This window comes from Lissotriton vulgaris, chromosome 1_1, assembly GCF_964263255.1.
Source record: "Lissotriton vulgaris chromosome 1_1, aLisVul1.2, whole genome shotgun sequence".
NCBI classification, from domain to species: Eukaryota; Metazoa; Chordata; class Amphibia; order Caudata; family Salamandridae; genus Lissotriton; species Lissotriton vulgaris.
The window spans coordinates 346,464,090-346,477,120 of NC_141685.1; the positions used below are offsets into that span (position 1 = coordinate 346,464,090).

The window sequence follows — 13,031 nt, forward strand, 5'->3', positions numbered from 1 at the left end:
AAGGGTTGTTGGAGCTGTTAATTAATTTACATACAGACACTTGGATTCAGATTAAGGTGGGGGACGGCTCAATGCTGTCAAGGCGGATACAAACCAACAACGGCCTTAAACAGGGCTGCGTGTTGGCCCCCACACTGTTCAACCTGTTCCTGGCGGACTTGGTGCCCCTATTAAACAACTGCAACTCACACTCGCCAAAATTAGGAGGCCTAAATCTACCATGCCTTTTATATGCAGACGACCTGGTGCTAATAAGCCATACAAGAGTAGGGCTCCAAAATCTCTTAAATACGACCCAGAGATATTCCGAGTTAAATGATTTAACAGTGAACCTCGAGAAAACACAAACAATGACAATCAGCAAGAACAAAAACAAGAAAGTCTTCTCGTGGTTCTGGAATAACACCCGCATTAAAGACACGTCGTCGTACAAATATCTAGGTGTGAAAATTGACAGTGGTGGCCAATTCAGCGAACAAAGGGCCAGCATAAGAGGCAAAGGCCTCGCTCTGGCAATCTCTTTAAAAACACTAAACAACAACCTCTCCGGCCCTTCTTTGACCCCTTTACTGAATGTGATACGTGCCAAACTGCTACCAACGCTGACTTATGGGAGTGAGGCCCACCGAGGCAGAGATGCCGTAACACTTGACAGTACAATCGTGTCGGCATATAGAATCATCTTCAGCCTACCAAAGCGAACCTCCCCAGCACAGATCAGATTGGAGTTTGGTATTCGGTCACAGTTTTTGGCACGACAGGGGGCATATATCTGCTCATGGGACAAAGTAAGGAAAACGACTGAAGGAACGTTGAACGAATATTTATGGAAAGAGCTAGAGCAGACCCAAAACTCACCAGCAGCAAAATATCTGGAAAAGAGCATAGTGAACACTGGGCTGGCAGAACTCTGGGCGTCCCCTGCAGATCACAAATCACTAAATAAATTGGTGAAGAAATCGATCAAGCTTCAGTCATGGGTCGAGGATAAAGCCACCTTATCAAAAATATCTCATGCATGGATGTATTAAACACATACCTGACACAAGCCCCCCAGCCTTATGTCGGTCTAGGCTATACGAAAAAAAACAAACTGTCCTTTTTAAGATACAGACTGGGCCTGCTACCATGCATCCTACACCTCCCTCACTGGCTGAGATCGAAAGCAGGAATACTATGCAGGCTATGTGGCATTGGGGCTGAAGACATGATGCATCTGCTATGCTCGTGTAAAGAACTGCAAGAAGAAAGGAAGCTCCTGCTGAAACGCCATTTTATTCTACAGGGTGTACGCACACGAAGGAGTGCAGTGCTAACCTGCTTCTCAGCACAGGACCCTCAGCTGAGCTGCAGCTTCGTGAAATTTTTAAAAGCAGTGGAAAAAAAACTACCAAAAACTGACCCATGAACAATCTACAAACAGGACATATGATTTATTTACATTGATGAATCATCTATGTTGTAAACTTTAATGAATTTTACGGGAAATACGAATAGACTAACAGGCCTACAAAGTGGATGAGAAGTACAGAACGGCCTATTGTGGGCGGCAGGCAAAATATATTTTTTTATGTTGAATAGCTTATGCATATCGCACCATAGTATAGAATTGATCTTAAACGCATGTTTTTTTTATGAGCATTTTAACTTTCTTATTGTGTACTGTATTGCATTGGTTTTAATTAACTGCGCAATAAACTATAAACTGAAACTGAAACTGATAGGGGATATCACTCATGGAGAAATGTTAAGTGCCCTTTGGGCAATCAGTAGCAAAGCCCTGGGCCAGGTGGTGAACTTTACAAAGCCTTTGTGGAACCTTTAACTGCCCATCTATGCAAGCTGTTCGGTTAAATATTTAACTATGGAATACCCCCCTTTAAATTCAAGCCAATCAAACCATCCATGTTGTTAGAATGAAACTTGGGAAATATTTAAGAGCCTGTGGCACTTAGTGGCCAGTCTCTCTGAACAGATTCTCTTCCAACCACACATGAATCTTGCTAAATACAATAGGTCAAACTTTGTTGAATTAAAATCCTCAACTCATAGTAGCAATTCCATTCATGCGTAGACTGCACGAGAGTGGTTGGGAATTCTTTGGGACAATTGTAATTTGGGTGACATCTCTTAAATTCAACCTAGGCTCTTTATGACCCCACCACAGCAGTACTAGTAAATAGTTTCTGTTGTTTGCCTTCTGCATGACATGAGAAACCAGACAACGGTGCTATTTTTTAACATGTAGCTAGAGCTGATAGCTGTAATGATTAGGCAGAATTAACACATGACCCAATACTACTCCAGTGTCAATTCACTATACGTTAAACTATGCATGCATGAACGTATGTATTTGTATGTGAAGTCATCATTAAGAACTGTTTTTGAAATTATGGGTTTGTTCTTGTCAACCTCACGATATAAGATCAATCAGGCAAAAGAGTAAAAGCATGGCCTAATATATTACTCACGACAAGCAAAACATCCTAAGGTAATAACGGGTTATGGTTGGTAAAAGGTTCCAATATATATTGGCAGAAACCTTGGGAAATTTATGAATTAGAACATTAAACTCCATTTAAAAAAAGGCAAAAAAGTCCCCCTAAATTGGATGGGAAAATGAATAGCACCAAAGTGTTCATCCTTCCCATGTTCCCATGGCCCTGAGCACATTATTTTTAAAAATACAGCAGTTCATTTAATCTTTTCTCTGCGCGGGGAACACATCTCTTATGAAGGTAAGCAGCTTTTCTGTGTGCAGAGGACCTTAGAGTGCAATAACAATCGATAAAGCGATGGTCCAGGGCACAAGTCACCAGTTCACAAATTACTGTGAAGCACTGAGGTCCTGTGAGCCCAGTTGTAATATCCCTGACACAGTTGCCATGATAACGAAAACCAAGATGCAAGATACAAGGAGTGCAGAAAATGAATGTGTTACCAGTAAACCAGTTGAAACACCATTCATAGAATTTCACCCTGTAGTCAATATGGTTAACTCAGCTGTCATATTCAGGGGACACAGAGAATATTTCTGATCATAGGAACACCAGGCCTGATACACAGAATGAACTTAAGACTCAATCCTAAACTTAGTACTATTTTGGTATTCACAGAATGCACTTACTACTTTCGGCATCACAGAATGAACTTACTACTTTTGGTATTCACAGAAGTTAGGATTTTGTCTAAAGTTTGTCTTAAGACAAACTTAAGACAGACTTAAGACAAACTTAAGACAGACTTAAGACAGACTTAAGACAAACTTAAGACAGACTTAAGACAGACTTAAGACAGACTTAAGACAGACTTAAGACAAAATCCTAACTTAAGTCTGTCTTAAGTTTGTCTTAAGACAAACTTAAGACAAAAATCCTAACTTCTGTGAATACCAAAAGTAGTAAATTCATTTGGGGAATATCAAAAGTAGTTAGTGCATTCTGTGAATGCCAAAAGTAGTAAGTGCATTCTGTGAATACCAAAATAGTAGTAAGTTTAGGATTGAATCTTAAGTTCATTCTGTGAATCGGGCCCACCGTCATTATATTGCCAACACAAAAGCCCACATGAGGTCTATGTAAATATAATATGCAAGGAGTGGAGAGAATGCCTCTGGTAGCAGGAAACCAGTTGTGAATTAACTATCCACATAGTACCAATAGGGTAAACCTATAGTAAATGTTTAAAAATGCTGATATTTACTCTTACAATAAATCCATTGTATATTGCTGATACAGTAGTGCTTACAAGCTGAAAATGAATGCAATATGCCAGGCGCGCAGAGTTTTTTCAGTCCCAGCAACCCAGCTGGAATATGTTTGACACAATTGCCCTTTCTAAGTCATCCCAAATGTAATTATGACCAATCATTTTGCAGCCCAGCAGCCTAGATAGAACATTACTAACTAAATGGCCTTCTATGTCAGGCTCGTGTAACATACAGGGATCACATAGATTTACTCCCATATCAGAAACCAACCTAGGATACAGATGTAAACATAGATTCATTGACTGAGATGTGACACACATGGAGAAGACTACTGCCTCCATTCCTCGCATGATATTCACGTGAACAGTCGGCCAGACACTGGGGGAAGTAAAAAGGACATTATTATTGCCACCCACCTTTGTAAATATGTCAGTTTGGGTAGCATTTGCATAGGAGGAAGAGATGCAGGGTTAACGTTTCTTGATTAATATTTTCTTTACACGATGATATTGTCATCATTAAAAGTTAATGTATAGTAGGTTTAATGGGGAACTAGAATTGTATCTGTAAAACATTACCAGGCCAAATAAATAGGAAAAGGGCTGATGCTGGATTGTGTCAGCTTTTTCTCAACTCATGAGGCAGGAGGGAATGTGAGCATTCATGTAGAAATGGATGGTCTGGCCAAGGGTTTTGCATTCTGAGACAGGGCCAAACACAGACATCATTGTAGGAAGTGACCCTTTGCTTAGATATGGACCCAACTTCGGTATCTAAATTCTCCGCAGCACTCCCATTCCCATGTAAAGGGCGGAATATATTGCAAAGAGTCAAGCAGAGTCTGCAGTATATCTATCTAAGTGGTATTTTGGACATTTGGACAGTATTAAAATATGGTAGAACTCTGAAGAAAAGAGAGACTGGAGAAAGCGACTCCCGAACAGGGTTCCCCTATTGCAGCAATGGCCAGGCCCTGGACATCATATTACAATAACTAGAGTGCCCAAAAGGCTGTGAGTTAGAGAGCCAATGCTCTTATGTTCCCTTGGGGGACAGGGGGGGGTTACTTCACCGGGATTCATTTGTTCCTTGGTAACCCCGTGCTCTCACTTAGACAGGTATGCACTCCTACACAGTCTTACCTCATTCATGAAAAAAGGATGCAACTTTGTCTTGGATAAAAATGTTATTCATGCAGAGCAATGATGTTGATGTCTATGATGCTAATAATCACCCTGGAGTTGCTAAAAGGCGAATTTAGACAGTGAGTGTAAGGCATCTATCCCAGTGAAAGCAGATTGTTCCACTGACATTGCACCTTCCTAAGTAGCAGAGGATCTGGCTGCTCTATTTGTAATGGGCGCATGACTCTTGTCCATTTAATGTAGTCCAACCATCATTACTGCTGGCGTCTTATTCACTTCTATCTAAGTGCTGCCTACGTTTTGAAGACATAACATTTATCAAGAGTGTTGCACCTCGTGATTCCTAGGATTTTTAGCAGAAAGGTTCCTTTCCTGAGGTACCTGTACTTTTAATTCAAAATCACATTTGAAAAATGAGCGCTGTATAGATAAGTTGTAGTCAAAAACATTACAACTCCTGGGCAGAGGGTCCAGTTCATTCAGGCACAGGCTTCTTTTCATTAATTGGCCGAATTGCTCTGATGCCCATCTCAAGTCCACGTGCGTACACAAAATTTAAATCATTTGCATTAAAGGTGTTTTAGCAAAGTATGGGATAGACAATACACACATTTTATCCCACGAAGCTGAAATGAGAATACACCTGAATAATTTTCCCAAACACTGGTCCCTAAGTTTACCGCCTGGTGCAGGTAAGACCGAGGGTGGGATGGTGGCCGACGGATGACTTATTTTGGGTGGGGGGATCTGGATGGTGGTAGCCGACAGGCACGACTTGCTCACCTCTGCCGCCCCCAGAAACAGTGCTCCCCCAGCTACGGCACTGTTCCCAAAAGAAGACATTGTCTCACAATACAGTGGGACTTATTTATGAGCCTTTGCGTCACTTTTGCGCCACCGGTGCGTCCCAGCGGCGTAAAAAATGTGCCTCGTTACACCATATTTACACAGTGACGCATCTAGGTAGATGTGTCACTTTGTTAACCCCTGCGCCACAATATACCTGCGCCAGGTATAATGTATGCAGGGGGGCATTCCGGCACAAGAAAGGGTCGTAGAAGTGACGCAGTGATATTTATAAGATTTCACTGCTCCACTTCTAGGATGCAAATGCCTCAATATCTTACGCCCGCCTCTTGGCAGGCGTAAGACTGACGCAGGCACATTTCACAGGGGACTCGTCCATGTGAAATGACGCATTGCTGGAGTTGCGTCACTTTTGTGCAACACTCCAGCAATGCAGCATTTTTGCACCTACAGATACGTCAGAAATACTGACTTATGGGTAACTCCTTGCGCCATGATGCGTCATACTGTAAATATGACGCATCATTGATGTCGCAAGGAGGGCGCAATGAAAAGTGATGCATTGCTGTTTTCTCGCAGCGCTGCATCACTTTTCATAAATGAGGCCCAGAATGTTTAGGGGGTGGTGAGGTTTTCTGTTGTAAGGTCATTAGCATTTTTTACCCTTTTCAACTTTGAATTATTGTATGTCAGGCAGAGAGGCTCTGACCACAGAATTTACTCTGCTCTGTTATTGTTGAGTAGATATTTTGTCCTAAAGTAGTCTCTTAGTTTATCTTTAAGATTCTCCTTTCCACAAAAAATACACATTAAGAATTTCTATAAACAGGGGCGACCTTAGGCATGTGCAAGCTGTGCACCTGCACAGGGCCGCCAAACCCCAGGGGCCGCCACGCCAATATATATCCTTAATATAATAATCCTCTGAGGATGGATACATATTTGCGTGGCGGCCCCTGGCAGGGATTTGTCCGCCTCTGGCTCTGTTCCACTTCCAAACACCCTGACCCCCGCTTCCTCTTCGGGGCCCCGCCTGGACCCCCTCTTCCGGGGCCCCCTACCTACGCTCCCTGCCCATGGCTGCCATGAGCCTAGAGCCGCCCCTGCTGGAAATCAAATTATTATTCAATTTTCGTACTGTCTGATTACATCAATGCTGATCCATCTACTATTGTCACCGGATAATGATCCGCATTAAAGGAAATATTATTTTCTCGAGTATTTCCATGAAAGATTTTAAATATGTAATTGCTTTAATTCCTTCACGCTCAGGGTGGATTATTTTTTCAATAGCGATATCATCTCTTCCTCTAACTCTGCCCAACACAATAGCACACCACGACTGCATCTTCACACCCCCTTCTAAATCTAATGTGTTTATTTACATCCCAGAACGTTCACATGACATCCAGCTTCAGTTTAGCCAGCCCACCTCTATGCTACTTCCTATTCCACTGTGAGCTTGTGATTAACACAGCAAGCTCATCTAAGAGAGACGCCAATATCTGGGCAACATCTTTAGGGCATCCTTCACAAAGGGTCTAGGGTCTGTATGCTCAAACATCACGTGATATGCTTTTGATACATTTATTTGCACTGCATGTCGGTCACTTCTGCCTCCCAGGTGTGAACCCCAAAGACCCTTCTAATCTTTCAATGTAATGATTTCACTGAGCTCTGTCATATATCACTTTTTTCCTTGTCATGATTTTGGTTTTCATTTACCCTTCAACAAGAATACAGATGAATTGTGGTTGATTGCCATAGGCGAGATATCTAAGTGTTACATGAATTGACAATAATGTTGCCTGCTGCATGCGAGATAACAACACCTTCTTTTGTTTGCTGCTAGGCATCATGGGTACTGGTAGCCCTGGGGTGGATCTTTGTTCCTGTTTACATTGCATCAGGAGTGGTGACCGTGCCAGAGTACCTGAGGAAACGCTTTGGAGGACAGAGGATCCGGATATACATATCTATCATGTCGCTCATGCTCTACATATTCACCAAAATATCTGTACGTATACTCTAATGAGCTAGCCCTAGGTGGACAAACCATAATGACTCCTTAGTGGCTTGTTTGAATACTGAATTAAGTGTGAGTTTTGAGGTGTTGGATATGTTCATTACAATGCAAGTGTATTCTACGCTTGACATCATTCATGGCCAGGCCATACGAGAGGGCCATCTTGGGTGCCTCCGTCAGTCTGCTCCAGGCTGCACCAAAAGGCATCAAGTGACCTACTGTTCCCTGGGGGAGGGACAACAAAATGTTGTCTGTCTTGCGGTACAATAATTCCTTGTACAGATCCTAAATTTAGGAGCTGAAACGGTGTTATTAGTGTCTGATACATGAAAGACCCTATCTTTCCTACCTATCCAGCTACGATCATCCAACCAAGCCCTTGCCACTGTACCTCGCATCAACAAAACCACCATGGGAGGTAGATCCTTCTCCTACCTGGCAGCTAAAACCTGGAACTCACTTCCCACTTACCTTCGCCTTACCCAGAACCACCTAGCATTCAGAAAGCAACTTAAAACGTGGATATTTGACAAGTAATTCCCCACCCCTCCTTAAGCGCCTTGAGACCCTCTGGGTATGTAGCGCGCTATATAAATTCTCTGACTTGACTTGACTTGACTTCGCATAAACCTAGCTATAAAGAGACACAACTTAGTCAACCATTGGCTAGTTGAGTCTCTGGCAAGGTAGAGTTGATTACCATTTACTCTTCCCCACAGCATCTAAAACGTTAAGCATTTCACGGAACCATTTTGGTGCGTAAATGTTACTGAAACAAATAGCTGGATTCACAAGTGCAAGGTATGGAGCCTTAGGCGCAATATATTATCCCATAATTGATTAGTATTACACATGAGTAAATCATACTGAAAGGGGCATGGATTTGGCTTTCAGGGAAGGAGTATTTCTGAGAAGTTTGGTTATGAGCTATATCCACTATAACCCCTTCCCACCCTGGAAATGATCAAAGGTTTGATCCTGTCAAAGGCAGGAGTAACACACTGACCATGAAGAAAAGAGGAAGAGAAGATCCCTAAACCTGGTGGGTGTGTAAGGGAAAGGAATTCTTCATGGGGAAATAGTATACCTCTGGTTAAATAAAAAAAATGCTTGTTATAGATCCTGTAAAGCTTTAAAAATTGCCAAGTTGAATTTGCAGCATCAACGGTTTAAATCTGGAAACATATGTATTATACCTGCTGTAACTGATCAAGCAGCAGCTGGCAAAGCACTGCTACTTTTCCCACTTCCCCAAGGTCTTGACCCTGCATTACCCTCCCCCCTACTCTTGCAGTTTCAACCCTTTGTGGGTCGCTCAGCCCAAGCACTTAGAAGTCCCAATAATAGAATGCAGCACTCTTTAAAAACCCTCAAGACACAAATAATAGAAAATAAAAAAGCGTTCCCACTGGCAGGCGTAGTTTTGCTCTATTCACCCTGGTGCTAACCAAGAAAAGTTTGGAATGGCACTAGTAAGGTGCAACGCCATACAACTTATTTTTTTTTAAAAAGCGCCTCATACCAAACATCTGTGGTTCCAAGAACTGTATAAATGTGATTATGCTGTGTGTATTTGTGTGCCAATTACCAACATTTCTATGGCCACGAAGTACGGATATTACTCATTTAATGGTACACAATACACAGCACCACACTGCAGGAACCCGAGAGGGTGGGGAGGTGCGTAGGGATTGGTGGGTGAAGGGCTGCAGCACTTATGGGCAGGGTGGCATGAACACATAAGATTCACGAACCATGGGCACAGCAGCAATCTTAATTTCACAATCCCGAACTAAGGAGACGTACTAAATAACATACTTAATTATGTGTTTTTCTCAAGTCCGCAACTACTTTGAAAAAGTAAGGGGAGTAGGCAGGGCGAAAAGAATTGTCTTTGAATGCTATTAAACGGCACATTTGGCAGAAAGGAGTGTTTGAGGTGGGACCAGGACACACTACAACACAGTTATATTTGTGATCTGCCTTGTGTCTTATTTGGGAGCCACAGACAGCACATCTTGTCTTTGTTCTTGAAGTGCACAGCTTTTTCAAACACGTTTTTATATGCCAGGAATAACTCCTTGCTGGTCGGCTGAACTTTTGTCTCAGAGAGCTGCTTCATATAACTTAATTTAGAGACCCACCCTCGCTCTCACCTCAAGCTCGAGGCTATGTTCATGGGCGTCCGCAGGGGGGCGGCAAGGAGGAGCGCTTGCCCCCCCCTTCGGACGCCCATGAAAACCGTGACTTCAAGACGGGGTTCTCACTCTCTTTCCTCTCCTTTCTTTTATTTGCTTCCCTGAGAAATGGATCTAAAAAAGAAAGACGCTTTTGCTGGAAATGTCATGTTTTTCTGACATTTTAATTCCAAAGTGCAGCATTGAGAATAAACGGCTAAAAACATGAAAAATAGATAAATAACTAAATAAAGTAAGACGGAGTGGTAGCAAACTGGCCAAACTGATTTTTTTCACACTGAAACACAGTAGCGCCACTTTTACAGAGTTTGCCACCAGTGAAGTACAGAGTTTGCCAGTGAAGCGCTATTTTTGTTTTCTTGTCTTTGTTTTCCCTGGACTTGGAACTAGTTCACCAATCCTGGAGGTACTGCAATCTGTGGATTGGAAAACAAAATGTGTGCTGCGGCTCTGTGTCCAGGGATGTGGTCTTTTAACCATACTGCTTACGTTTAGTAAGGATATAAGCAATGGCCATTGAAACGGGTCCATTCAGGGCCCTGTAGTCGTGTCCTTAACTTTTAAGGCAAAAGCACTCACTGATTTCTGAATAGTGAGTGTAAAAGAATTACAGTAACCATGTTGTTCCTGCTTACATTTCCCATGATTTGCTAAATTTTGCCTTCCCTATAAGTGCTTTTTCCAGGATGTTGATACTTTTTTTTTGTAGGCCGTATATTGCTCTTGACTAGTGCGTAATTTAAATTGAGCCGCATCCAGGTGTTTATAGCGGGCAACAATTGGGTTGTATTTGAAGACGGTGGAAGTTTTTCTCAGTGGGGCAGTACGGTGTTCAGTGGGGGAGAGGATGTGGCACTATGGTCAGAGCTGCTGAATTTGGAACTGGGAACCAGGTTCAGCCTTAATAACCAGTCCACCAGACCACTCTCCTGCGAGAGCGCAATCACATGCTAGACCTTAGAAGGCTTTGCAACCCCTTAGAAGTCCTGGTGTCTTCTCACCAGCAGGTAGACCCTTGCATGACAAGTGTAGGTTAACCTTCAAGGCTTGCTCACCGCTATCCATACTGAAGTTCACCTCCAGTCTTGGGGGCAAGCCTATGAAGCAGCACACCCTAGAACAACAGTCACTGAGGTCACAGGACCCTTGAGAAGGGCCAGCTCTAAGGCGGTGCAACAAGTGTGACCGCACCAGGTGCTGACTTTAGGTGGAGGCATCATGTTTGCAAGTATATTATGGTTTTAAAAACGCTTGCTGCCTCCTTCCTGTCCTCCAGCAATTTTTGGCAACAATAAAAATGTCATTATGACTCTGGTGATTAATGTTCTTCCTAGAGAGAGATCAGAATTTAGTCTAGTGGAAGTTTTGACTCATGGAAAGGTAGCTCAGAGGGTTAATGTACAGCTGCAAAGAACATGCGCCATGTAGATCACAAAGTGAACATAATGTAAATAGATCAGTGGGCTACTGCTTTTGTCAGAGAGATCCTTTTGTTACTTGCAGATTATAAGTTAAAATCCTAACTTAGAACAGTGAGCTATTAACTGTCATCTAAGAGCTGCATACAAACTGCACGGTATAAATTAGAGCGTTATCTTCCCCCCCTCCCCCCAGTCTTTCATTATCCCAATGTCCCAAAAAGTGTTCTATTGGATAGAAATCAATTCTGATTATTAAGGAGAACCCCCACCATGGTATTACGTTTTAAATTCCGGGTATTGTGTTTCTCCAGACCAATCACTATAAAACTATACGGGCTACTAGTATGGTTGTCATGTGACTCCTACACCTTGTAGTCCTTAGTCTTATGTAACATTTTCTATACAGTGATTTACACACATATTGATTGTCTCTGTGTAATGTGTGTGATGTAAAGTCCTCTGACACTTTACAATGGTATGAGTGGCGCTGTAAATCAAATTAAATGCATCTGAGAGAGAGTGGTTTTGGAAAATGGGGGGCACAGTTAAAGGGTGGTAGTTAGGGAATCCTGGGGCACTAAAACATTAATGCACAGGACACCACCAGTGCTGTGGCTGGCCCTACCCTTGAGGCCAGTCTGCCTCACTCATAGGTACCTCCATTGGCCTTGTTTCAGCAGTAGTAGCTGCAACTCACAAGGGATTGGCAATGCAGGATTTGCACGCACGCCAAACTAAGTTCGCAAACTTACAGTCACCCAGCTTCATTCACAAGCACTTTTAACATGTGCTGCCTGCTGTGGGGCCACTGGGATTAATTATGCAGCAAAGGATGACAACATTATGCCATAGTGTTTACTAAATTATGCATTAAAAAAAGGTTGCAGCGTAACGCAGTATATTTTCTGATATTTTATTATTTTGACATGTGTACACATGCTAACAGACTCTGGAAAGATTTTGCCTTATTTGTACCAGTGTAACATACAAAGGCAGCAGTGAGAGAGGTGACCGGTCAACCTTTACAATAGGCCATCCACTTTGCAGCAACACAAGTCACATTTTATATTAACTTTTGATATGTTTGAGCTACAAACAATTTATTCGTTTAAATGGTCAGATCATGCAGCAGATCTTGCATTATAAGGCAAATATGGCAGAGCCATAATTTTAGAGAAAACATTTGCAAACTAGGATATTTTGCCATTCATGTTTGAACTGCTGTTGTGGAAAAGGGAGTAGTGCTGATGACTGAAACTCCATGGCTCGGAGACAAATGGCTTGTGTTTCCACATTTTATCGTATTTGGTACATTCTGTGATTAGAAGCATATCCCACTTTGTGAATATATTTTAATGTCAATAACTCATTATAAACTTAAATAATCATGTGTATCCATTGGTTGATTAAACTGGGCAGTGAAATGCCAAACAAATACAAAAAATTGGGATGTCTGCGAATTCTGGCCACACCTCTGGCTCCACCCACAGATCCAATCCTTGGGTTAATCCCGCCCTTTGATTCTCCGCCCACTGTTCCAATACTTTTTTTCCCCCACTTCGACCACTGTGTAAGACTCAGCATCCCTGGACCTGTGATGTGCCGCCGCTGCGGGCACCGCATGTGCCACACATTTACGGTGCCAGGCTTCGCATAAGGGAGCTGGCCATCATTGTATCCCTAAACGTGGGCACGTTGTCAGAGTCCCTCTACATGTAGTCAATG

General features: G+C 42.5%; 1 protein-coding gene across 2 annotated transcripts in view; it reads left to right on the forward strand.

Moving 5' to 3' along the window:
• Positions 1-13,031, forward strand: part of LOC147747160 (sodium/glucose cotransporter 4-like) — a 752,240-nt gene that overhangs the window by 187,028 nt on the left and 552,181 nt on the right. For both annotated transcript variants that reach the window (XR_015307504.1, XM_086952402.1), the window contains exon 4: positions 7,514-7,678. Coding sequence is in view for 1 of the 2 variants with exons in the window: in XM_086952402.1 (XP_086808528.1) it covers positions 7,514-7,678 (165 nt within the window). In the remaining variant the exon portion in view is untranslated. The remainder of the gene's footprint in view (positions 1-7,513; positions 7,679-13,031) is intronic.